The sequence below is a fragment of the Triturus cristatus genome, chromosome 1_2 (genome assembly GCF_964204655.1).
Source record: "Triturus cristatus chromosome 1_2, aTriCri1.1, whole genome shotgun sequence".
Lineage (NCBI taxonomy): Eukaryota > Metazoa > Chordata > Amphibia > Caudata > Salamandridae > Triturus > Triturus cristatus.
In genome coordinates, this window is record NC_140580.1 from 1,197,017,157 (window position 1) to 1,197,045,011 (window position 27,855).

At 52.8% G+C, this 27,855-nt stretch overlaps 1 protein-coding gene across 3 annotated transcripts in view; it reads right to left on the bottom strand.

The window, feature by feature from the left end:
- The window catches only part of COL27A1 (collagen type XXVII alpha 1 chain), a 2,221,286-nt gene that overhangs the window by 1,299,506 nt on the left and 893,925 nt on the right, over positions 1-27,855 (bottom strand). For all 3 annotated transcript variants that reach the window (XM_085614179.1, XM_085614180.1, XM_085614178.1), the window contains exons 15-16: positions 17,770-17,823; positions 8,406-8,450 (exon numbers count right to left, since the gene is read on the bottom strand). In XM_085614179.1, the coding sequence (XP_085470305.1) occupies positions 8,406-8,450; positions 17,770-17,823 (99 nt within the window). The remainder of the gene's footprint in view (positions 1-8,405; positions 8,451-17,769; positions 17,824-27,855) is intronic.

The following is a 27,855-nucleotide window of genomic DNA, read 5'->3' on the forward strand; positions in this document are numbered from 1 at the left end:
AGGAGTTGCCCCACTTCCTCCCAGTGCTGGTGTGCGTGTCTGTTGATTAGGGCGTTTGAGTTGGCGATGCGCCATTGAATCGCCGCACTCTGTTCTACTTTCCTCCCCATGAGGTCCATTCTTCAACTCTCCTTGTCAGGAGGTGGTCCGGCATTTGTGGGCACATTGGCCCTTTTCCTAGCTGTTGCTGTAATTATTGAATCAGCTGGCACTGATCCCTGAATGTATGCCGGGTCCTTTGAGGAGTGCTTGTACTGCTTTTCTGTTCTCGGGGTCACTGATTTACATACAGCTGACTCCCTGAAAGCCTCTCTGCCCTGGTCCAGCACACTAGGGAGCATGGGCAGGAATTGACTCCTTGCTTGTGTAGGTAAAAGAGTCTCCAGGAGAAAGCAAGCCTTGGGCTTCTCCTCCTCCAATTTCACTCCATATGTCTCTGCAGCATTCTTGACCACCATATTATAGATCTCTATATCATCTGGTGGTGAAGGCCTCGAAGGGTATGTGTCTACTACTTCTTCCGGTGTTTCGGCGTTGAGGTCATGCCACTCTAAGTCCTGCGCCTCCGAGGACGTCGAGTCCTGGTAGGTTTGCTGTTCCTCCTCGCCTTCGTCCTCAAAGTAATACATGGCCTCTTCCTCCAGCTCTTTGACCAGTTCAGGCATTTTCGGCGGTTCAGTGTCTTCTTCGCCCCTTTCGACCTCGGCCACGGGCTTCGGCGGGATAGTGTACTGGCTCATCTTTTCGTCAAAGTTTTTTTTCCGCTGCAGGATGCTCGCCATTTCGGCCTCGAGCCTCCTCTTCTTCCTCTCCATCTCGGCAGCTTGTTTGGCGTTGAGATGACCTAGATTTTTCATGGGTCTTCGCCATCTGGGTGTCCTTTTCGAAGGATCCGCTGGGCTGTTTGTCCGTGGATGCTGTTGCTTTCGCCGAGTGTTTCAACGGTAATGCTCCCTTCGAGGACTTTGTTTCATTCTTAGGAGTGTCGGTCGAGTGTCTGGGGGTCGGCGACTCTCTTACCTCCTTCGACAATTTCTTTTCGAATTCGACGACAGTGCAGTCCTCCAGTCCTTCAGCGATGATGTCCTCCTCTCCACTGGAGAGGCCCAAGTATCACAGAGATGGAGGTGGCCCCTGCCCCTGCATGGTGTAGTTCCCCTTCTCTGCCTCTCTCTTACTCTGAGGGTCTTGGGTGTGAACGCTGAGCACGCGTTGCAGTTCTCGCTCTTGTGGTCGAGCGGCAGGCAGAGGTTGCAGACTGGATGCTGGTCTTGCTGGGCATATTTGTGGTGGCATTTGGTGCAAAACTTGAAAGGTGTTTTGTCCATTCCTGCGCTCAGGGAGCCCCCTGTGTGTGCATTTTCCGGTGAACGTCGAGATCTCGTGAGAAATCCTTCTCTTTCTTCGTCCCGGTTACCTGACCTGTAGTCAGGTGTGATGAAAAACTGTGATTTTGTCGATTTTTCCCAATTTCCGTCGATTCTCTCTGCAAAACTCTGGAAATCTTCGGTAATGATCCAGACCCAACGGTGGAAAAAAGAATCTGAAGATGGCGACCAAAGGTGGGAGCTTCTGGAGGAAGCACGTCACGAAGGACACCAAATGGTGGTATGTCGATGCCCACCTGGGCCACGAAAAAAAACAAATAGTAAAAAGACTACAATTCCGGACCCAACCACAAGATGGCGGAATAATGCACAGCATAGTGAATCCAGAAAGATTCAGGCTGCAAAACTGTGAGAGTCTCCATCCGACCGGAGTGGAATGGTCAGGAGGTAGTGGAGGGAAGTCACTGTTTGTTAGTGGGGGAGGTGCGAGTGTTGTTACCTCGGCCTCTCCCTTTGTTGTTATTTCCCCTGTACCCACCTCTGAAATTTCCCTTGTTGGGGGATGTCTGTGTGGGACTTTTGTATGAGGAGGAAGCAGTGTCTGTGCTGATGTTCTTGGATGCGCCCCTAGATGGAGACTGTAATGCTCCCATAGATTTTGCAGTCTCAGTGTCTTTTTTCATTTTCTCTAAGGCTGTGTCTACAACTGGGCCAAAAAGTTGTTCCTGATTGAACGGCTGATTCAGGATAGTAGTCTGCACTTCTTGTTAGAACCCAGAAATGCGCAACCATGCATGCCTTCGTAATAACACACTAGTGGTGATTGTTCTAGATGCAGTGTCTGCTGCATCGAGGGCACATTTAATGGATGCATTTGTTATTAACTTGCCTTCTGAATCATATAATTAGCTTTGGCCTTGTATTGGTCAGGCAAGTGTTGCATTAGGCCCTCAAGCTCGTCGTAGTGAGCCCTATCGTATCTGGCAAGTAATGCTTGTGCATTAGCTATCCTTTAGTGATTAGCTGCCTGGGAGGCAACTCCTTTGCCTGAAGCGTCTAGCAATTTAGACTCTTTGTCTGGAGGTGGAGCATCACCGGAGGTCTGTGAGTTGGCCCGCTTCCTAGCATTGGTCACTACCAGGGAATCTAAGGGGAGTTGTCCTTTAATGAATGTGGGATCATTAGGGGCATGTTTATATTTTTTATCAATCCGAGGATTGAGAATCCTGGTCCTGACGGGGTCTTTGAAGATGTCTGGAGCGTGTTTGATGACACCTTTCAGCATGGGTAATGTTTGTACTGTCCTTTGTGACTGTGCAAAAGTGTCTACCAGGAAGTCCTCTGTGGGGTCTGAATGCATTTGAATGCCATGATATTGAGCAGCCCTATCAATGAGCTGACTAAGGCCAATGTTGTCATCTGGAGGAGATGGCCTTGTAAGGTATGCCTCTGGATCAGGAAGGTCTGGAGGATCTCCAGGGTCATTGTAGTCGTCCCATGTGTCCCGTGGCATGTCAGTGTCATCATCAGGATTATTGAAAGGGTCATTATTTCCACCCCCACCCCCTAGGTCATCATCATCCTGTGGTGGTGGAGAGTATGGAGGAAGTATAGGAGACTTTGGAGGAGAGAAAGGCTTAGTAGGAAGAACAGGAGAAGTGGGTCTTAATGGTGAAGTTGCACAGTCCTTTGTCTTCACAGGCAATCAGGAATGTTTGGGGTGTCCAATTTTCTCTTGTTCTTGGAAATACTGACAATATGGCCTGTTTTAGGGTCCACATGCAGTGTTTTCTGCTTCGGATTGATGGGATCTGGTAGAAACAGTTCTTCCTCATCAGCGTGTGCTTTCGGTGCAGGCTTTTTATGTTCCGAACGCGTTTTAGATTTATGCTCTGGAGCCTTAGAAGGGGTTTTTGGGCCCTTCGGCTTAGGTGTCGAGTCCGAAAACATTTTTGGATCCGAAAGTTTTCGAGGAGTCTTTGGATCCGAGGCCTTTTGTTCTTTCGGTGCCGAAGTGCTTGGTGCAGAGGCCTTTTTGGAGACAGCGGGAGTAGGAAGTGTTCCCGCATTCGGCACCGACGGTGTTTTTGGGGCACCGACATGCGGCTTGCTCAGTCGCGAGCCGCCAGAAGGCTTCTCCTTTTGCTTCAGAGCTGGGCTCTGGGGCGGGGCTTCTGAAGTCGTCTTTTGGTCGTGACTAAGGCCTTCAGTCAAAGTCTTGACCGGTGCCTTCTTTTTTCAGGTGGGGTTGAGGCAGGTGTACTCACTCGTTGACCTGGAGTGATGAGGTCATCGTGGTCGGAGTCATCTGCTTTAGATACGATGTCGAGATCCTCCGAATCCTCTGCCTCTGGAACGTCGGGCCATCATCGAAGATATCTTCTGGCACCGGTGCAGCCTGTTGCTCCATAATGTGCTGTCGAACTCGCAGATCACGGATAGTCTTCTTGGACCGGAAGGAGGCGCAGGCTTGGCAATTTTTATTTTCGTGCCCAGGAGAGAGACAAAGTTGCAGACCTTGTGTTGGTCGCTGTGTGGGAATCTAGCTCCACACTGGGGTTATTTTTTTAATGGAGTCCTTTCCATTAGCCAAAGGCCCGAATGGCGTTGATAGGCCCAGCTGCCCGCGTCGATGACCGTAATCGAAATTTGAGTTAGCACGTCGAAAGGCACGCTAACGAGAACAATACCGTCGAGTTTGCGATGGTTTGCGCGTCAAAATGGTTTGGAAAACACGGTGCCGAACCGGAGCGCTGAAATCAAATCCGAACCCGATGGCGGAAAAAAACAATCAAAGGATGGAGTTGATGCCCATGTGCACTATCGTCCAAGGGAGGAGTCACCTTTCTTGTGACCACAAAAGACTTCTTCCAAGACAACAACAAGGTGCAAGCATCCGAGCCCAACAACAGATGGCGATCTATGAATTCTGCAGCTCATATGCCTCAAACATGGTATTTTAATGTAATGCAAGAACGCCGCCTCACAGCGCTGTGACAAATGGGTAAACGTGCAGATGTCCATACAAAGAATACACCAGATAGCCACAGTGAACACAGCGAGTCCATGCTCTCCTTGTCACCCTGTGAACTCTACCCGTCACCCCGTGAACTCACCCTGTCAACCCGTAAACTCTACCTGTCACCCCATAAACTCTCCCTGGACCCCCAAGAACTTCCCCTGTCACCCCATGAACTCTCCCTGGACCCCCATAAACTCTTCCTGTCACCCCATGAACTCTCCCTAGACCCCCATGAACTCTCCCTGTCACCCCATGAACTCTCCCTGTCACCCCGTGAACTCTCCCTGTCACCCTGTGAACTCTCCCTGTCACCCCGTGAACTCTCCCTGTCACCCCGTGAACTCTCCCTGTTACCCAGTGAACTCTCCCTGTCACCCAGTGAACTCTCACTGTCACCATGTGAACTCTCCCTGTCACCATGTGAACTCTCCCTGTCACCCCGTGAACTCTCCCTGTCACCCCGTGAACTCTTCCTGTCACCCCGTGAACTCTTCCTGTCACCCCGTGAACTCTTCCTGTCACCCCGTGAACTCTCCCTGTCAACCCGTGAACTCACCCTGTCACCCCATAAACTCTACCTGTCACCCGGTAAACTCTATCTGTTACCCGCAAACACTCCCTATCACACCATAAGCTCTGCCTGTCACCCCATGAACTCGCCCTGTCATCCCTTGAAATCTACCTGTCACCCCGTGAACTCTCCCTGGACCTCCATGAAATCTCCGTCACCCCGTAAACTTTCCCTGTCACCCCGTAAACTCTACCTGCCACCCCGTGAACTCTACCTGTCACCCTGTGAACTCTACCTGTCACCCCGTGAACTCTACCTGTCACTCCGTGAACTCCCCTGTCACCCCGTGAACTCTCCCTGTCACCCCTTGAACTTTCCCTGTCACCCCGTGAACTCTACCTGTCACCCCGAGAACTCACCCTGTCACCCCGTGAAGTCTCCCTGTCGCCTTGTGAACTCTACTTGTCACCCCGTGAGCTCTTCCTGCCCCCCCGTGAACTCTCCCTGTCCCCCTGTGAACTCTACCTGTCACCCCGTGAACTATCCTAATCATCCCATGAACTCTACCTGTCACTCCATGAACTCTCCCTAGACCCCCATGAACTCTCCCTGTTACCCGTGAACTCTCCCTGTCACCCTATGAACTCTCCCTGGACCCCCATGAACTCTCCCTGTTACCCGTGAACTCTCACTGTCACCCTATGAACTCTCTCTGGAACTCCATGAACTCTCCCTGGACCTCCATGAACTCTCCCTGTCACCCCGTAAACTCTCAGTCACCCCGTAAACTCTACCTGTCACACCGTAAACGCTACCTGCCACCCCGTGAACTCTACCTGTTACCCCGTGAACTCACCCTGTCACCCCATGAACTCACCCTGTCACCCCGTTAACTCACGCTGTCACCCCGTGAACTCTCCCTGTCACCCCGTGAACTCTCCCTGTCACCCCGTGAACTCTCCCTGTCACCCCATGAACTCACCCAGTCACCCATGAACTCACCCAGTCACCCATGAACTCACCCAGTCACCCATGAACTCACCCAGTCACCCATGAACTCACCCAGTCACCCATGAACTCTCCCTGTCACCTTGTGAATTCTACTTGTCACCCCGTGAACTCTCCCTGTCACCCCGTGAACTCTCCCTGTCCCCCTGTGAACTCTGCCTGTCACCCCGTGAACTATCCCTGTCATCCCATGAACTCTACCTGTCACCCCATGAGCTTTCCCTGTCACCCATGAACTCTCCCTGTCACCCGTGAACTCTCCCTGTCACCCCGTGAACTCTCCCTGTCCCCCTGTGAACTCTACCTGTCACCCCGTGAACTATCCCTGTCATCCCATGAACTCTACCTGTCACCCCATGAGCTCTCCCTGTCACCCATGAACTCTCCCTGTCACCCGTGACCTCTCCCTGTCACCCGTGAACTCTCCCTGTCACCCTATGAACTCTACCTGTCACCCGTGAACTCTCCCTGTCACCCCGTGAACTCTCCCTGTCACCCCGTGAACTCTACTTGTCACCCCGTGAACTCTACTTGTCACCCCATGAACTCTCCCTGTCCCCCGTGAACTCTCCCTGTAACCCCATGAACTCTCCCTGTCACCCTGTGAACTCTACCTGTCACCCTGTGAACTTTCCCTGTCACCCCACGAACTCTCCCTGTCACCCTATGATCTCTGCCTGGAACTCCATGAACTCTCCCTGTCACCCTGTGAATTTTCCCTGTCACCCCATGAGCTCTCCGTCACCACATGAACTCTCTCTGTCACCCCATAAACTCTTCCTGTCACCCCACGAACTCTCCCTGTCACCCCACAAACTCTCCCTGGAACTCCATGAACTCTCCCTGTCACCCCACAAACTCTCCCTGGAACTCCATGAACTCTACCTGTCACCCCATGAACTCTCCATGTCACCCCGTGAACTCTCCGTCACCCCGTGATCTCTCCCTGTCACCCCATGAGCTCTCCCTGTCACCCCATGAGCTCTCCCTGTCACCCCATGAACTCTCCCTGTCACCCCTACAGTCTCCGTCATGGCCCTGGGTACTCGCTGATGTCCGCCAAGCCCCAGGGTGACTTCCAAAGTCTCCCAGGAGGCCCCTAGTATCGCCCTGCAGGCCCTACAAACTCCCTGATGGGCCCTCAAGCCTTCGTGGTGGCCCCCAAAGTCTCCAGGAGGGGCCCCTAAAGGTGAAGCTCTAACAGCAGATTAGCATCGCAGGCAGAGGGGCGCCTGAGACGAGAGCACGGACTTTGCATTATTTATGCTCTATTTGTTATTAGAAATACTGCAAATGACTTTTTTTTACCCATCACATTTTAAAAGTGACAGGAGAGGCACCCCGCTGTGCACCCTTGTGACAGGAGCGGCCCCCTGCTGTGGCACCCATGTAACAGGAGGGGTCCCCTGCTGTGGCACCCTTGTGACAGGAGAGACGACTTCTGTGGCACCCTTGTGACAGGCGAGGGCCCCTGCTGTGGCACCCTTATGACAGGAGAGGACCCCCGCTGTGGCACCCTTGTGGGGCAGGAGAGGCCTCCTGCTGTGGCAGCCTTGTGGCAGGAGAGGTGACCACTGTGGCACCATGTGAAAGGAGAGACTTCCTGCTGTGGCACCCTTGTGATAGGAGAAGCTTCCCGCTGTGGCACCCTTGTGACAGGAGAGGCCCCCAACTGTGGCACCTTTGTGACAGGAGAGGTCCCCAACTGTGGCACCCTTGTGACAGGAGAGACGACTGCTGCTGTGGCACCCTTGTGACAGGCGAGGGCCCCCACTGTGACACCCTTGTGACAGGAGAGGACCCCTGCTGTGGCACCCTTGTGACAGGAGAGGACCCCTGCTGTGGTACCCTTATGAAAGGAGAGGGCCCCGGCTGTGGCACCCTTGTAATAGGAGAGGGCCCCCTGCTGTGGATACCCTTGAGACAGGAGAGGCCCCCTCCTGTGGCATCGTTGTGACAAGAGAGGCCCCTTGCTGTGGCACCATTGTAACAGGACAGGCCCCCTGCTGTGGCACCCTTGTGACAGGAGAGGCTCCCGCTGTGGCACCCTTGTGACAGGAGAGGGCCCCCGCTGTGGCACCCATATGACAGGAGAGGGCCCCCGCTGTGGTACCCTTGTGACAGGAGAGGCCCTCCCTTGTGGCACCCTTGTGACAGGAGAGGCCCCCGCTGTGGCACCCTTGTGATAGGAAAGGCTCCCCGATGTGGCACCCTTGTGACAGGAGAGGCCCCCGCTGTGGAACCCGAGTGACAGGAGAGGCCCCCGCTGTGGCACCCGTGTGATAAGAGAGGCCCCCGCTGTGGCACCCGCGTGATAAGAGAGGCCCCCCGCTGTGGCTCCCGTGTGATAAGAGAGGCCCCCCGCTGTGCACCCTTGTGACAGGAGAGGCCCCCGCTGTGGCACCCGTGTGATAAGAGAGGCCCCCGCTGTGGCACCCGTGTGATAAGAGAGGCCCCCCGCTGTGGCTCCCGTGTGATAAGAGAGGCATTCCACAATCAGAGACAAGTCAGTGCAAGAAGGGAGCTGTCTGGTCACCTTATCACCTTTCAGTCCTGCAGCGCCTGGGTTGCCCATCACGCCCTGAAAATAAGAAAGAGTGATTTAGTGACATCCCTTGACCAACAACACTACATTTCTACACAACTGCAGTAATGGTAAAGCTGAAATATTACTAGAGCAAACAAGACCGGTTATATGTGGCACACACACTGGCGAGACACATTACTAATCCTCGAATCAGGCGAACTGCGGACAGTAGGTCGTTGGCAATCAACGCAGTGGCGGCCGGCATGGCTCGCAGGGCGGGCGTGAGGGGTCGCGCAGGCAGGGGGGGCAATATAACAAAAACTTCCCTTGGCGCAGAGTCCTGTGTCTCTGCTCCTGCTCTCCTTGACAGACTCGGAGGAGTCGCAGCCGGGCCCCACTGAGTAATCACAACGCTGCAACGCGCGGTTATTGGTCTGAGCGTCCGGGTTCAACGCTCAGCCAGGGAATGGGGGCCTGGGTCTATTCTCCACGCTGGTTGTAATGCAGCCTGCATGGAGAACAGGGAAAGAGCGCGGCCCGGCAGTGCCAGACAAACAGTCATGTGCACTTAGGAGTGGGCAAACCTCTCCTCCCCTGCCCCGCCCCGCCCCGAGAGCACAGCAGCCCCGCCCACTCGCCCGCCGGCAAAGCAGCACAAGCAAAACATAATTACTCGAAGTTATTATCATTTTGTGTTTCTACTTCGCGCTGCTTGAAAGCAGCGGGCCGAAGCGCCGCCGCCATAGCGAAGGAGCCGCCACTGATTCGACACTTCAAGGACACCTAGCAGCTAAGCCCGAGCCTCTGTCTCGACCCACGCGGCTATAACTGATTGATTCAAAGGAATGGACCATCATTGTTTTAATTGAGAAAGTAGGTCAACTCCCGTTTACGGGGAGCACCTTTATGACACGATAGGTGTGAGGCAGACCAGTAACCTATCATTCTAGCTCTGAAGAAGCGCCGAGGATTGTTGTCAGAACACCAGGGCACAAAAAATGTCGACCCAATTACTTTGTATTCACACATGCTGAGCTACCAGGGCACATCATATCTCTTCGGTAGCCTGTACCTGCTATGGTTTTTAACTCTGTCAGGAGAATCGTTAGTTAAAAAAAATATTAGATATCTACTTGACAGATTTAATTCCCTCACGGTCATCGCCATATGAGACTCCCACACACTTGCAACTTTCACCATACAGCAGTAAACCACATACAAATCTCCGCTAAAGTGACTCTTTGGGGGACCCACAGGGCATTGCAGCGCCAGCCCTACGAGGAGAAAACACCGAGTGATGAAGCACGACATCCCCAGGGGTGTGTGAGGGCAACAAGAAGTAGTTCTTAATGGCTCCCTTAGGCTCCCTGGCCACAACCTAGTGTACTTGAGCTTTCTTTTCTGTGTCTCTAGGACCAGTACCCCCTTTTGTCGAACTTTACATTACTAATGCCTGTAAGTACCTATATTATAAATCCTATTATTATTAAGACCGCCAGCACTGACTGACGCACAAGTTACTACTTGTGTAACGATATATCTGTAAGAGACATTAGTTAGGGATAGATTCCTTAACTTAGAATATTCCCAGGCGTCAGACTGGATCCGGAAAGTTTTTGTAGCAGTACCCCTGCGCGTCAGTAGGTGGTGTTGTGCGGCTCCACGTCCGAATGACACACTCCTGATACCTCACGCAGTGGCTGTCACTCCGGTGATACCACCAGCAGTGAGTGTGTGATACACACTGGTGATAGTGCCAGCAGTGGCTGTGTTACACACACTGGTGATAGTGCCAGCAGTGGCTGTGTTACACACACTGGTGATAGTGCCAGCAGTGGTTGTGTGACACACACTGGTGATACCACCAGCAGCAGCTGTGTGACACACACTGGTGATTGTGCCAGGACTGGCTGTGTAACACACACTGGTGATAGTGTCATCAGTGGCTGTGTGACACACACTGGTGATAGTGCCAGCAGTGGCTGTGTGACACACACTGGTGATACCGTCAGCAGTGGATGTGTGACACACACTGGTGATACCGCCAACAGTGGCTGTGTGACACACACTGGTGATACCGTCAGCAGTGGATGTGTGACACACACTGGTGATACCGACAGCAGTGGCTGTGTGACACACACTGGTGATAGTGCCAGCAGTGGCTGTGTGACACACACTGGTGATAGTGCCAGCAGTGGCTTTGGGACACACACTGGTGATAGTGCCAGCAGTGGGTGTGTTACACACACTAGTGATAGTGCCAGCAGTGGCTGTGTGACACACACTGGTGATACCACCAGCAGTGGATGTGTGACACACACTGGTGATACCGCCAGCAGTGGCTGTGTGACACACACTGGTGATAGTGCCAGCAGTGGCTTTGGGACACACACTGGTGATAGTGCCAGCAGTGGGTGTGTTACACACACTAGTGATAGTGCCAGCAGTGGCTGTGTGACACACACTGGTGATACCACCAGCAGCGTCTGTGGGATACACACTGGTGATAGTGCCGGCAGTGGCTGTGTGACACACACTGGTGATACCACCAGCAGCGGCTGTGGGACACACACTGGTGATAGTTCCAGGAGTGGATGTGTGACACATATGGTGATAGTGCCAGCAGCGGCTGTGTGACACACACTGGTGATAGTGCCAGCAGTGGCTGTGACACACACTGGTGATACTGCCAGCATTGGCTGTGTGACACACACTGGTGACACCGTCAGCAGTGGATGTGATACACACTGGTGATACTGCCAGCATTGGCTGTGTGACACACACTGGTGATAGTGGCAGCAGTGGCTGTGGGACGCACACTGGTGATAGTGCCAGCAGTGGTTGTGTGACACACACTGGAGATACCACCAGCAGTGGATGTTTGACACACACTGGTGATAGTGCCAGCAGTGGCTGTGCAACACATATGGTGATACCACCAGCAGCGGCTGTGGGACACACACTGGTGATAGTGCCAGCAGTGGCTGTGTGACACACACTGGTGATACCACCATCAGCGTCTGTGGGATACACACTGGTGATAGTGCCAGGAGTGGATGTGTGACACATATGGTGATAGTGCCAGCAGTGGCTGTGTGACACACACTGGTGATACCATCAGCAGTGGATGTGACACACACTGGTGATACTGCCAGCATTGGCTGTGTGACACACACTGGTGATAGTGGCAGCAGTGGCTGTGGGATGTGACACACACTGGTGATACTGCCAGCATTGGCTGTGTGACACACACTGGTGATAGTGGCAGCAGTGGCTGTGTGACACACACTGGTGATACCGTCAGCAGTGGATGTGACACACACTGGTGATACTGCCAGCATTGGCTGTGTGACACACACTGGTGATAGTGGCAGCCGTGGCTGTGTGACACACACTGGTGATACTGCCAGCATTGGCTGTGTGACACACACTGGTGATACCGTCAGCAGTGGATGTGTGACACACACTGGTGATACCACCAGCAGTGGCTGTGTGACATACACTGGTGAAAGTGCCAGCAGTGGGTGTGTGATACACACTGGTGATAGTGCCAGCAGTGGTTGTGTGACACACACTGGTGATACCACCAGCAGCGGCTGTGGGACACACACTGGTGATACCGTCAGCAGTGGCTGTGTGACACACACTGGTGATAGTGCCAGCAGAGGCTGTGGGACACACACTGGTGATAGTGTCATCAGTGGCTGTGTGACACACACTGGTGATAGTGCCAGCAGAGGCTGTGGGACACACACTGGTTATAGTGTCATCAGTGGCTGTGTGACACACACTGGTGATACCACCAGCAGTGGCTGTGTGACACACACTGATGATACCGCCAGCAGTGGCTGTGTGACACACACTGGTGATAGGGTGCCAGCAGCGGCTGTGTGACACACACTGGTCATAGTGCCAGCAGTGGCTGTGTGACACACACTGGTGATACCGTCAGCAGTGGATGTGACACACACTGGTGATACTGCCAGCATTGGCTGTGTGACACACACTGGTGATAGTGCCAGGAGTGGATGTGTGACACATATGGTGATAGTGCCAGCAGCGGCTGTGTGACACACACTGGTGATAGTGCCAGCAGTGGCTGTGACACACACTGGTGATACTGCCAGCATTGGCTGTGTGACACACACTGGTGACACCGTCAGCAGTGGATGTGATACACACTGGTGATACTGCCAGCATTGGCTGTGTGACACACACTGGTGATAGTGGCAGCAGTGGCTGTGGGACACACACTGGTGATAGTGCCAGCAGTGGCTGTGTGACACACACTGGAGATACCACCAGCAGTGGATGTTTGACACACACTGGTGATAGTGCCAGCAGTGGCTGTGCAACACATATGGTGATACCACCAGCAGCGGCTGTGGGACACACACTGGTGATAGTGCCAGCAGTGGCTGTGTGACACACACTGGTGATACCACCAGCAGCGTCTGTGGGATACACACTGGTGATAGTGCCAGGAGTGGATGTGTGACACATATGGTGATAGTGCCAGCAGTGGCTGTGTGACACACACTGGTGATACCATCAGCAGTGGATGTGACACACACTGGTGATACTGCCAGCATTGGCTGTGTGACACACACTGGTGATAGTGGCAGCAGTGGCTGTGGGATGTGACACACACTGGTGATACTGCCAGCATTGGCTGTGTGACACACACTGGTGATAGTGGCAGCAGTGGCTGTGTGACACACACTGGTGATACCGTCAGCAGTGGATGTGACACACACTGGTGATACTGCCAGCATTGGCTGTGTGACACACACTGGTGATAGTGGCAGCCGTGGCTGTGTGACACACACTGGTGATACTGCCAGCATTGGCTGTGTGACACACACTGGTGATACCGTCAGCAGTGGATGTGTGACACACACTGGTGATACCACCAGCAGTGGCTGTGTGACATACACTGGTGAAAGTGCCAGCAGTGGGTGTGTGATACACACTGGTGATAGTGCCAGCAGTGGTTATGTGACACACACTGGTGATACCACCAGCAGCGGCTGTGGGACACACACTGGTGATACCGTCAGCAGTGGCTGTGTGACACACACTAGTGATAGTGCCAGCAGAGGCTGTGGGACACACACTGGTGATAGTGTCATCAGTGGCTGTGTGACACACACTGGTGATAGTGCCAGCAGAGGCTGTGGGACACACACTGGTGATAGTGTCATCAGTGGCTGTGTGACACACACTGGTGATACCACCAGCAGTGGCTGTGTGACACACACTGATGATACCGCCAGCAGTGGCTGTGTGACACACACTGGTGATAGGGTGCCAGCAGCGGCTGTGTGACACACACTGGTGATAGTGCCAGCAGTGGCTGTGTGACACACACTGGTGATACCGTCAGCAGTGGATGTGACACACACTGGTGATACTGCCAGCATTGGCTGTGTGACACACACTGGTGATAGTGGCAGCAGTGGCTGTGTGACACACACTTGTGATAGTACCAGCAGTGGCTGTGTGACACACACTGGTGATACCGTCAGGAGTTGATGTGACACACACTGGTGATACTGCCAGCATTGGCTGTGTGACACACACTGGTGATAGTGGCAGCAGTGGCTGTGGGATGTGACACACACTGGTGATACTGCCAGCATTGGCTGTGTGACACACACTGGTGATAGTGGCAGCAGTGGCTGTGTGACACACACTGGTGATACTGCCAGTATTGGCTGTGTGACACACACTGGTGATAGTGGCAGCAGTGGCTGTGTGACACACACTGGTGATACCACCAGCAGTGGCTGTGTGACATACACTGGTGAAAGTGCCAGCAGTGGGTGTGTGATACACACTGGTGATAGTGCCAGCAGTGGATGTGTGACACACACTGGTGATACCACCAGCAGCGGCTGTGGGACACACACTGGTGATAGCGCCAGCAGTGGCTGTGTGACACACACTGGTGATAGTGCCAGCAGAGGCTTTGTGACACACACTGGTGATAGTGCCAGCAGTGGCTGTGTGACACACACTGGTGATACCACCAGCAGTGGCTGTGTGACACACACTGGTGATACCGCCAGCAGTGGCTGTGTGACATACACTGGTGAAAGTGCCAGCAGTGGGTGTGTGATACACACTGGTGATAGTGCCAGCAGTGGTTGTGTGACACACACTGGTGATACCACCAGCAGCGGCTGTGGGACACACACTGGTGATACCGCCAGCAGTGGCTGTGTGACACACACTGGTGATAGTGCCAGCAGAGGCTTTGGGACACACACTGGTGATAGTGTCATCAGTGGCTGTGTGACACACACTGGTGATATTGCCAGCAGTGGCTGTGTGACACACACTGGTGATACCACCAGCAGTGGCTGTGTGACACACACTGGTGATACCGCCAGCAGTGGCTGTGTGACACACACAGGTGATACCGTTAGCAGCGGCTGTGTGACATAGGCTAGTCTTAGGCTATATTGGGACAGGACTAGTCTAGATATTGGTACCCAGTTAGGCAAGGAGAGGGAACGGTAAGGGTAGGGTACGGTAAGGGTCGTCTTAGGTTAGTCTTAGGCCATATTGGGACAGGACTAGTCGAAATATTGGTACCCAGTTAGGCGAGGGTAGGGTACGGTAAGGGTAGGGTATGGTAACGGTAGTCTTAGGCTAGTCTTAGGCTATATTGGGACAGGACTAGTCTAGACATTGGTACCCAGTTAGGCGAGGGTAGGGTATGGTAAGGGTAGGGTATGGTAAGGGTAGGGTATGTTAAGGGTAGGGTACAGTAAGGGTAGTCTTAGGCTAGTCTTAGGCTATATTGGGACAGGACTAGTCGAGATATTGGTACCCAGTTAGGCGAGGGTAGGGTACGGTTGGGTAGGGTACGGTAAGGGTAGGGTACGGTAAGGGTAGTCTTAGGCTAGTCTTAGGCTATATTGGGAGAAGACTAGTCGAAATATTGGTACCCAGTTAGGCGAGGGTAGGGTACGGTAAGGGTAGGGTACGGTAAGGGTACGGTAAGGGTAGTCTTAGGCTATATTGGGACAGGACTAGTCGAGATATTGGTACCCAGTTAGGCGAGGGTAGGGTACGGTAAGGGTAGGGTACGGTAAGGTTAGTCTTAGGCTAGTCTTAGGCTATATTGGGACAGGACTAGTCGAGATATTGGTACCCAGTTAGGCGAGGGTAGGGTACGGTAAGGGTAGGGTACAGTAAGGGTAGTCTTAGGCTATATTGGGACAGGACTAGTCGAGATATTGGTACCCAGTTAGGCGAGGGTAGGGTACGGAGAGGGTAGGGTACGGTAAGAGTAGTCTTAGGCTAGTCTTAGGCTATATTGGGACAGGACTAGTCGAGATATTCGTACCCAGTTAGGCAGGGGTAGGGTAAGGTAAGGGTAGGGTACGGTAAGGGTAGTCTTAGGCTATATTGGGACAGGACTAGTCGAGATATTGGTACCCAGTTAGGCGAGGGTAGGGTACGGTAAGGGTAGGGTACGGTAAGGGTATGGTAACCGTAGTCTTAGGCTAGTCTTAGGCTATATTGGGACAGGACTAGTCTAGACATTGGTACCCAGTTAGGCGAGGGTAGGGTATGGTAAGGGTAGGGTACGGTAAGGGTAGGGTATGTTAAGGGTAGGGTACAGTAAGGGTAGTCTTAGGCTAGTCTTAGGCTATATTGGGACAGGACTAGTCGAGATATTGGTACCCAGTTAGGCGAGGGTAGGGTACGGTTGGGTAGGGTACGGTAAGGGTAGGGTACGGTAAGGGTAGTCTTAGGCTAGTCTTAGGCTATATTGGGAAAAGTCTAGTCGAAATATTGGTACCCAGTTAGGCGAGGGTAGGGTACGGTAAGGGTAGGGTACGGTAAGGGTAGGGTACGGTAAGGGTACGGTAAGGGTAGTCTTAGGCTATATTGGGACAGGACTAGTCGAGATATTGGTACCCAGTTAGGCGAGGGTAGGGTACGGTAAGGGTAGGGTACGGTAAGGGTACGGTAAGGTTAGTCTTAGGCTATATTGGGACAGGACTAGTCGAGATATTGGTACCCAGTTAGGCGAGGGTAGGGTACGGTAAGGGTAGGGTACAGTAAGGGTAGTCTTAGGCTATATTGGGACAGGACTAGTCGAGATATTGGTACCCAGTTAGGCGAGGGTAGGGTACGGAGAGGGTAGGGTACGGTAAGAGTAGTCTTAGGCTAGTCTTAGGCTATATTGGGACAGGACTAGTCAAGATATTCGTACCCAGTTAGGCAGGGGTAGGGTAAGGTAAGGGTAGGGTATGGTAAGGGTAGTCTTAGGCTATATTGGGACAGGACTAGTCGAGATATTGGTACCCAGTTAGGCGAGGGTAGGGTACGGTAAGGGTAGGGTACGGTAAGGGTACGGTAAGGGTAGTCTTAGGCTAGTCTTAGGCTATATTGGGACAGGACTAGTCGAGATATTGGTACCCAGTTAGGCGAGGGTAGGGTACGGTAAGGGTAGGGTACGGTAAGGGTAGTCTTAGGCTATATTGGAACAGGACTAGTCGAGATATTGGTATCCAGTTAGGCGAGGGTAGGGTACGGTAAGGGTAGGGTACGGAGAGGGTAGGGAACGGTAAGAGTAGTCTTAGGCTAGTCTTAGGCTATATTGGGACAGGACTAGTCGAGATATTGGTACCCAGTTAGGCAGGGGTAGGGTAAGGTAAGGGTAGGGTACGGAGAGGGTAGGGTACGGTAAGGGTAGTCTTAGGCTATGGTAAGGCTCGGCTTGAGCTAGTGTTCGGGTCAAGGTTGGGGTAGGGCGAAGGCCACGGCCAGGGTACGGGAGGGTACTGCTCAGCTAAAGGTGTGAATAGGGTTAGGGTGAGATTAGGGATGAAGGTCAGGGTGTGGCACAGTCTGGGGACAGGACAACGATAGGAACGGGGAAACAATGAGTAGAAATGAGGGTTGAGTTAAAGGCCCGGGCAAGACTTAGCAACAAGACTTTAATGAAAGAGCTAGGTCGGTGGGTGGGGGGAGGGGGTCAAGGTTAGGCACACGGTTCGGGTGAGAAGGGTGACGTTAAATGTGATCAGCTGTATCGGGGGAGGGTGGAGGTAAAGACAAGCTACGTAAAAAAACGGTAAAAAAATATACAGAAGAAGATGGAAGAGAAAGGGGGGTTATCAATTAATTTCATTGCTGTTTTTCAATGGGAAAGTATTAAATCAAATATGTTTCTCATAAATATCCATTTTAAATAAAGTCACAACAAGACCGGATCTTTTCAGTGAAAAAAACTTCAACAAAAATGCAAACAGTTTCTGTGAGATGGCGGTTCTGTGACAAGTGCTGCGGGGCGGGTAGCGCCCACGATGACGTCACGGCTCGTCAGAGTGACGAGGTGACCCCCACTCACCTTTACACCCTTGGGTCCAGGGGCGCCGGCGGTTCCGAGAGCTCCCATGTCACCCTGGGGGGAAAGACAGACACTGGGGTTAGGAGGGTTAAAGCACCTGCGCCAAGAAACAGTGACTGGGCGACGAAGGCACATCATGTGGGGGCGGGGAGGCGCTGGGGACTGCGGGGAGAGGGAATCTACAGTAGAGACTGTGGTGCGGGTGGAGGGTGTAGAGATGGTGGGGCAGGGAAGGTGGAGGGTGTGGGACCAGTGGAGAGAGTGGGGCAGGTGGAGAGGGTGGGGCAGGGATAGTAAGTTGGTGGGTGTGGCGCGGGTGGAGAGGGTGGGGCAGGCAGGGAGGGTAGAACGGTAGAGGATGTAGAGAGGGTGGGTCAGGAAGAGGGAGTGGTGCAACTGGAGAGGGTGGGGCAGGTATAGAGGGTGGGACAGGAGAAGAGTGAGGTGGAGGGTGTAGAGAGGGGGGGCAGGGAGGGTGAAGGGTGTAGAGAGGGTGGGGCAGGGAGGAGTGGAAGGTGGAGGGTGTGGGGCCAGTGGAGAGAGTGGGGCAGGTGGGGCAGGGATGGTAGAAAGGTGGGTGTGGTGCAGGTGGAGAGGGTGGGGTAGGCAGGGAGGGTGCTACGGTGGAGGGTGTGGAGAGGGAGGGTGGAGGGTGTAGAGAGGGTGGGGCAGGGAGGGGTGGAAGGCGGAGGGTGTGGGGCCAGTGGAGAGAGTGGGGCAGGTGGGGCAGGGATGGTAGAAAGGTGGGTGTGGTGCAGGTGGAGAGGGTGGGGTAGGCAGGGAGGGTGCTACGGTGGAGGGTGTGGAGGGAGGGTGGAGGGTGTAGAGAGGGTGGGGCAGGGAGGGGTGGAAGACGGAGGGTGTGGGGCCAGTGGAGAGAGTGGGGCAGGTGGGGCAGGGATGGTAGAAAGGTGGGTGTGGTGCAGGTGGAGAGGGTGGGGTAGGCAGGAGAGTCCTACGGTGGAGGGTGTGGAGAGGGAGGGGCAGGGAGGGTGGAGGGTGTGGAGAGGGTGGGGCAGGGAGGGGTGGAAGGCGGAGGGTGTGGGGCCAGTGGGGAGAGTGGGGCAGGTGGGGCAGGGATGGTAAAAAGGTGGGTGTGGTGCAGGTGGAGAGGGTGGGGTAGGCAGGGAGGGTGCTACGGTGGAGGGTGTGGAGAAGGATGGTGGAGGGTGTAGAGAGGGTGGGGCAGGGAGGGGTGGAAGGTGGAGGGTGTGGGGCCAGTGGAGAGAGTGGGGCAGGGATGGTAGAAAGGTGGGTGTGGTGCAGGTGGAGAGGGTGGGGTAGGCAGGAGGGTCCTACGGTGGAGGGTGTGGAGAGGGAGGGGCAGGCCTGGTTCTAGGACATTTTTTCTGGGTGGGCCAAGGGTGTGTTTGGGTGGGCCGATGCGGACCCAATTTATAACAATTCTGAAGGTAGACTGCAAGCCATAGAGTTGCACATGGGCATCCATTCCCCAAAATGCCAGAGGTAGCGGAAATGACATCAGACATCTTTGATCTTAATGACATTACAAGAAGTGACATCATATGACCTTTGGCCCTCAATCTTCCTACAAAGTGATGTCACATGACCTTAACCCTTAGAACATCACAATAATTGACATTGCTGAAGTTATAAAAAAAAGGCCATAACAAAACATGACTAATACAATAACAGAACGTTGAAAAATGTCTGTTTTAGATGCTGCTTGTATTGGGGTGCTGACGTCATATGAAATAAATCATTATTCATTTTTCCTAGTTTTATATGAAACATGATGTGTTCAACTGAAGAGGATAATGCCACATCTATTCTTTGTTACTGGTCGGACCTTGATGCTTGCCTTGTGGCTGCTCATGCAAGGAGGCATGCACTGCCCATAAAGTGTGCCACACCCTACAGTATATCTACATCAACGCCTTCAGAATCCACAGACAGAAACAGCCGGGTCTGGGGGACTAATGCGTCCACTATAGGGGCCAGTGTTCGACCTCATGGTCACAGGTTCAAATCCAGGCGGGTCCACTCAGCCTTTCATCCTTCTGAAGTCAATAAATGAGTACCATTGAGGTGGGTAACAATAAACATCTGTTATTCAGTATCAAGATACCCTTGGGTGAACCTGAATTATACAAATACACAGGTTATGTTAGATAATTGAGCTGCAAAAGGACGCTCACAGCTCTGGGCTCCGGTGCCACTGCACCTGCTGCATCATTGGCAGGTAACACCCTGTCCCCAATCCCCCATACACACGACCTAACTGCAGCTTGCCTCCGACATGAGGTACGGTTGCCACATTGCCATTTCTCTTTCGACATGAATCTTTTAATTTCTCAGCCAGTATAAAAGTAGAGAAAGTCCCCCAAAGTCAGCATTTTTCCCCTTTACTGTCCATCCTTAGAACAGTATTTAGAAAAACAATGCACTTTAAAATGTGTTCTAGAGGTTCCTTAATGAGACCGGACTCGGGTTATCACCTGGCCGATTTGTTACTGACACCACCGGTATTTTATTGTCCCGGATGGTACAAAAATTAGCAAAACCACCTAAAGCAAGCATTTTTACCCCTCATCTGTACCTAATTCAAACAGCAAATATAAATGGAAAACACTTTTAGATGGATGCTAGAGCTGCAAAGACTCCTGACTATCAGGTATAGTAAAAACAGAAGAAAAGTCATGGTACAAATGTGTACATACATCTGTATTCATAGTTCCTGTGCATGCCTGGGTACACTCTTAAAACTACAACAAAGAGCGGCATTTTCTTTTGCAAAGGTGACAAGCTACCCCAGATTGATAATTACTGCAAACAAAGTGAAAAGACATCACAATGTTTGGCCGTCCTCATGGCTTCTTCTGCCGACTGAGAGGGCCAAAGGTCATGTTTGGGTGGGCTTGGCCCACCCGCTAGAACGGGCCTGGGGTGGGGCAGGTGGAGGAAGGTGAGGGGCAGGAGGAGAGAGTGGGGCAGGTGTAGACGGTGGGGCTGGGAGGGTAGACAGGTGGAGAGTGTAGAGAGGGTGGGGCAGGGAGGGTGTTAGGTGGAGGGTGCAGAGAGGGTAAATGTAAATGTAAATGTGCTAGTACTTATATAGCGCACAGCTACCCCAGTCCGGGGTCTCCCGGCGCTGTATTCATACCGCTAGGGAACCCTTCCTGGCTTTTTCCCTGTGAAATGTCCACTCCTGGGCATCCCCAGGGTGAAGCCAGGCATCCCCAGCGCTGTGGGGCCGTTGAGGAGATTAAGCAAGCTATTGCCCAGAGTTGCAGCGTGGGACCCATGATTAGAATAGGCACTGAGGCGAGAATATCCAGTCTGTGGAATTTATAGCCCGAGACCCTGCCGCGACGGGAATCGAACCCTGGTCCCAGACCAGTGCTCTGCATCGAGGTCTGCTGCTCTAACCATTGGGGCAGGGAGGGTGGAAGGTGGAGGGTGTATAGAGGGTGGGGCAGGGAGGGTGTTAGGTGGAGGGTGCTAGGTGGAGGGTGCAGAGAGGGTGGGGCAGGGAGGGTGGAAGGTGGAGGGTGGGGCAGGTGGAGGAAGGTGAGGGGCAGGAGGAGAGAGTGGGGCAGGTGGAGAGGGTGGTGAGGGAGGGTAAGCAGGTGGAGGGTGTAGAGAGGGTGAGGCAGGGACGTTGAAGGTGGAGTAGAGAGGGTTGCGCAGGGGGGAGGAAGGTGGAGGGTGTGGGGCCGGTGGAGAGGGTGGGGGCAGGGATTGTAGAACGGTGGAGGGTGTAGACATGATGGGGCAGTAGGAGGGCATGGTGCAAGTGGAGAGAGTAGGGCAGGTGGAGAGAGTGGGGCAGGGAGGGTAGACACGTGGAGGGTGTTGTAGGAGAGTAGGATCTGCTTCACATGGGTACCCCCACTTTTTGCTGGTGTTTCACTGTTTTTCGACCTTAGTCTGGCTGTGGCCCTGCTAATCAGGACCCCAGCCTAGCTGCTTCCTCTCTAAAATGGTTTGCATGTACATTAGGTACATATCTAATTGGATTCTGGAGTGCCTTATAAACCCCTAGTATATGGTATACTATGTACCTAGGGCATAGGTACCTCAGAGGCCTACCAGGGGCTGCAGCATGTATTATGCCACCCCTGGGAAGCACTCCAAAATGGCACCACAGGTCTGCTACTGCAGCCTGGGTAAGGGTGTGCTTGCACCCCTTACTGTGGTATAGGCTACCTATATCACTACCATTGCACACATATATAAAACCTATAAGCCACTCCTATGGCAGGCCTTAACAATCCTGAAAGCAGAGTGCTTGGTTTTTATGTGAGAGGGTGCCCCTGCATGAGAAGAGTCCCTCTGCAGCGTTCTGAGTACCTCCTCTGATGCTGTTGGTGGTGCAGGCTGACCATATACTCTTAAGTGCATTATATCCTCGCGGTAAATGCTAACTTTGGGATGGCTGCACGGAAACATGTCGTGTTTGGTGCCAAACGCTTTGGAATACTACCCCCCGTCAATTAAAATGGATGCCTCTGCCAAAGACACAGGTCTGGCCTCCTGCTGCAGACCGAAACTCCGGCAGGGGAGGCCTGGACAATGGATTTCCTATCCCAGGGAGGTGTAACCACCTCCCTGGACAGGCAGATGTGTATTGGGGCTGGGCGGGGGCACTCTCTGGTGCTTTTGAAGTCCTGCACTGGGGGCACACTTGGTGTCCCTGTGCATAGTCCAGTTCAAACCGGTTGCAGGGTCTACCTGCCCCTGCTCTGGTGCGAAACTGGACAAAGGAAATGGGTGTAACCACCCCACTTTCCAAACCCTCCCATAGGTGGGTCCCTAGAGTATGTCCAACCCCCAAACTTTGTATAAGTATGGGAACCCAGTCCTTGCGACTTTAGATTACCCTGGACGAAACTCTGCAACATATATCCTGGACCTTCGATGTTCTACTTTAACTAGATGACTGAAGAAATCTCCCTTGAGGTCAAGGAGTGACTCCCCTGCTTGGCAGGCACCAAAGAAGCAACTGACCGGTTTGCATCGCTGACGCTCCCGCCGGACGCCGAAATCCTTGCATCACCAGAGGTGGATTTCCAGACTTCCCCGAGCAAAGCTGAGGCCCGTGGCTATCGTGGGTGACGTGGAACCATGACCCCTGGACACCGTGAACCTTTGCAGCAATACTATATTCCTGGTCTTCCTCGAAGTTGTGCTTTGGGCTCAGAGTAGCCCCAGCCATGAGCACCTCCTGCACCAAAGATTGCTGGCCTTCACTCCACGAGTGACCCGTGGGCCAGTTTCAAGTGCGACCGCTCGAGGCTTCTTTGCGATTGCTAGCCTGTTGGCTAGTAGGTCCCCACGAAGGCAACCCCTCTTCTAATTGGGCTTTCCTGGTTGCTCCAGACGTGCCCCGACTTACCCTCGCTGGGTGAGTCCCTCAGACCTTGCTGGTCTGCACCGCAGTCCTGTCTCTGCTTTCCAGTGACTTGCTGTTGCCAAGGCTTGTTGGGTCCAATCTGGTCGCCGATACTGCAGCACACGACAGACTTCGTGGGACAGCTCAAATCCAGCTCCGGGTCGTCATCGGCACCTTCTGGACCTCGTGGCTGAAGAGTCAAGACACCCATCAACTCACCTGAAGCACCCGACATCTGTGGGCATTGGTCCATCCTGCTCTCGGTCGCTGGCTAGTGACCCAGACTCTGTCCCCTCTGCTTTCAGGTTCCTTCCATCCTAGATCCAGGCTTGGATCTCTTCGGACACTTTTCCTCTTCACGGCAGCAGCAGTTCTTCGCCAGCTTCCATTGTAATTGACGACGCGACCCGACACCAAAAGACACCTATGCACCCGGCTTCCCTGGGTGAGGTAACTCGAGTACTCCGGTGCTCTCATGGGTGCTAGCCCTAGAACTTCTTAAGTCCAAAAGGATTTGGTCCTAACTCAATTCTAAGTGTCCCTAATCTTTAAATTTTGTTTTGTTCACACACTCCATACAGTCCCCGTGGGTCTCCTGTGTCACTACCTTGGGTGGTTCCTTGGGGTCCCAGCGATTCTACAGGCTCTAGGCCTTGTGTCTAGTTCAGTCGTGGTTCTTATACTACTTTATTGGTATATGGTTTGGTACGCCCCTAGGGCCCAAACGTGTATTTGTGCTATTACTGTTGATTGCTAACTTGTAAATCAAGTACTTCGAACTCCAGTCTCATAAAGAGACTAGAGGGGTGTGTTTTATCTTAAATACATATATTATGAATATATACCTGGTGTGGTTGTCTTTTCATTTGATCATTCAAGAGATTATAGACTTGTAAAACAAGCTGCTTTACATTCCTTCAAGACTTAGCCTGAAGGCTGCTCTCCATAGCTACCACTAGGATAGCTTTCAATAAAGGTTGTGTTTAACCTATCACCATAAGGTGTTGTTTGGACTGATACAAGGTGCCCACTAGAACTAGTGGACAGCATACATCAGGCCACCTTCTCACAGGTGTTGAGAGGGTGGGGCAAGTGGGGTGGAGGGTGTGGGGCCGGTGGAGAGGGTGGGGCAGGCATGGTAGAAAGGTGGAAGGTGTGGCGCGGGTGGAGAGGATGGAGCAGGCAGGGATGGTAGAACAGTGGAGGGTGTAGAGAGGGTGGGGCAGGAGGAGGGCATGGTGCAGGTGAAGAGACTGGGGCAGGTAGAGAGGGTGGGACAGGAGAAGAGTGAGGTGGAGGGTGTAGACAGGGAAGGGCACAGAGGGCGGAGGGTATAGAGAGGGTGGGGCAGGGATGGTAGAAAGGTGGAAGGTGTGGCGCGGGTGGAGAGGATGGAGCAGGCAGGGATGGTAGAACAGTGGAGGGTGTAGAGAGGGTGGGACAGGAGAAGAGTGAGGTGGAGGGTGTAGACAGGGAAGGGCACAGAGGGCGGAGGGTGTAGAGAGGGTGGGGCAGGGAGGGCAGTTGTGGCTAGAAAGGGTCCTGGAATAAGTGAGTGCAGAGCAGGCGATACATTCGTATAGCGCTCCATACAAGGATTGCCTCTAGGCGCAAGCCCCCACTATCATTGCCTGAAGGGCTGAACAATAAGCTTTTTAAATGTACGATTGGGGGGAGTAATTTCATGCCACGGTGACTGTGGGAGGGCGCCCCACAGGCAGCACCACACCACGCCCTCTATAGGTGAACAGCTTCATTGGCGCTGCTGGTCGGGGCAGATCACTAGACTCCGCCGGCTGCTACCCCTTGGGCGGGGAGGGGTTGGGGGGAGAGGGCTGTGACTCAGTGCCACTCCTGCCCCATGTGGAGGGGGCTGTGGCCTTCAGTGCAGCTCCTGCCCCGTGGGGGGGCTGTAACTTTCAGTGCAGTTCCTGCCCCTTGGGGGGGGGGTCTGTGACTTTCAGTGCCGCTCCTGCCCTACGGGGGGGTCTGTGACTTTCAGTGTCGCTCCTGCTCCACGGGGGGGGGGGTTGTGACTTTCAGTGCCACTCCTGCCCCACGGGGGGGTCTGTGACTTTCAGTGCAGCTCCTGCCCCATGGGGGGGTTGTGACTTTCGGTGCAGCTCCTGCCGCTTGGGGGGGGGGGGATGGCTGTGACTTTCAGTGCAGCTCCTGCCCCGTGGGGGGGGGCTGTGACTTTCAGTGCAGCTCCTGCCCCATGGGGGGGGGGGACATTTAGTGCAGCTCCTGCCCCGTGGGGGGGGGCTGTGACTTTCAGTTCAGTGCAGCTCCTGCACCATCATGGGGTGGGGTCTGTGACTTTCAGTGCAGCTCCTGTCCCATGGGGGGGCTGTGACTTTCAGTGCAGCTCCTGCCCCGTGAGGTGGGGGGGGCTGTGACTTTCAGTTCAGTGCAGCTCCTGCACCATCATGGGGGGGGGGGTCTGTGACTTTCAGTGCAGCTCCTGCCCCGTGGGGGGGATGAGGGGGGCTGTGACTTTCAGTGCAGCTCCTGCCCTGTGGGGTGGGGGTCTGTAATTTTCAGTGCAGCTCCTGCCCCACGGTGGGGCCTGTGACTTTCCGTGCCACTCCTGCCGCTTGGGGGGGGGGGGGGCTGTGACTTTCAGTGCAGCTCCTTCCCCGTGGGTGGGGTCTGTGACTTCCAGTACAGCTCCTGCCCCATGGGGGGGCTGTGACGTTCACCACCTCTTTATCCCAAACTCAACATTGGCTCCTACATAGGACATGTTGGACGCCTTCTCATCTACATAAGATGTCCCTTAAGGATGATGTCATGTGTTGGAGCTGTAATAAGGCCACTGGTGATGGTTCACACGTGCCTTTTTACTGTAGTGCTGTTTCCCATTTTTGGGACCGAATATTTGACTATCTGCCCCTTCTTGGGATCCATCACTCATCCAATGCGCTCTTGACCCACAGCTCAAGACCCCTAATGCTAGGCTTCGGGCAGACATATTAATGACGTGGCCTGTGCATCTATCCGTGCTAACTGGTAAACACCGATGCACCTCTCAAGTCCTGGCTGAACTGGGTCTCTTGGCTAGGGTGACCAACTGGCATGGGTGCAAGTTCAAGTTCAATAAAACTTTATTTCGGCAATGAGCCATAAAAGCACAATCAGAAAATGTACATAAGCATCAAAATTCCTTTGAACACGGACAAAGATTTTGTATCACATTTTGGCGAAGTTAGAGAAATGCAGAAAGTGCAAAAAAGTTTAAAATACTTTCGGGCACAAAATACATAAGCATCTCTGTAGGAAAAAGTCAAGGATACTACTCAAAACGAGGCTTCTATAGACATGAGTTAAAAGAATTGTAAAAAAAATCAAACAAACAATACAATAAATTATATTAAAAGTCAATAAAAACAATTTAAAAGAGTCGATTTAGGAAGCAAACCTATACGATTTCATTCATGGGGAAAAGTGTGGTTGCAATGACGGCAAGCACATATTGGTAGGCACGCTTAACTGTTTCCTGAGCTCTGGGACTCGATAAAAGCTCTACGCATGTACCACATCGCCAACAGGAATCTAGAAATTGCAAAAATGAATAATGGGTGAGGGTCATAATTTAATAGCCTATAGGCCTCAGTATATTCTCTGATTCCCACATTTTTACACAGCTGAAGCTCCCATTTGGCCCTCGGCCTTTTATAGACCGGGCAGAAGAGAAGAACATGGAGATCTGTCTCGTCCGACAACCTCCACCCCGGACATGCCAGCCTGGCGCTACCCTTCCATTTGTTGGGGAATGCTCTGAGGGGGAGCCCCCCATGTCTAAATTGAAAAAAAAATTTTTAGCAAGAAATGGTTGGATGTTATCAAACTCTGGTTCGAGCTAATATTGCTGTTTGATATCTAGAAACCTATGCGTCAAAGAACAAGTGTTAGTGCTCTGGAAAAGTTGAGCTAAATTGTATTCTTTGAAGATGAGCTGAATGTTTTTTTTTTTAAATAGCATGGCAGGTCTCCTCGGGCAATGACCAAAGAGTTGCCAACCCTAGGATTTGGCAACTCATGCGGATATGAGATAACCAAGGTATATTTCCTGCTCCTAAAGTGGATAGAACATCCTTCAGCTCCTCTCTAGAATTTATTAACTCAGGCGTGCTCCAAAGGCGGTGCCAAAATATAAGCGGGCGGGAAGCAATGATGTCACTTATGGGTCCAATCCCCAGATCCATCCTCAGGGGTGTTAGGGGAGTACTCTTTGGCAAGTTCAAAAGTTGTCTAAGAAAGGTGTTCTCTTGTTATGGCTAAGGCATTAGAAGGGCAAAAGCCCCATAATTCAATGCCATAAAGAGAGGCTCCCCTGGCCTGTATTTTATAGATTTCAGCTGCGGGACCTACAACTTTTTGGGAGCAGCTTTTATAAACTTTGAGAATGCCCCCTATGGATTGTGTGAGTTTAAGGTTTGCCTTCTTGATTTGGGTTACCCAATTCATCTTATCGTTCAGTGTGAGACCCAAGTAGTCAAAGGTGGAGGCCCTTTCTAGGGGCTTGCCATCTATTTGCGGCTGCGGACAATTTATGGTATTTGCATTGAATACCATATATTTTGTTTTTTGGCAATTTATTTCCAAATCCCTATTCTTACAAAATTTGCAGAACTTCTCTAGTACCCGCTGCATTCCCATTGGTGACTTAGAGAGAAGCAGCGTATCATCCGCGAACATAAACGCAGGCATTTTATAGTTCGCTAGCC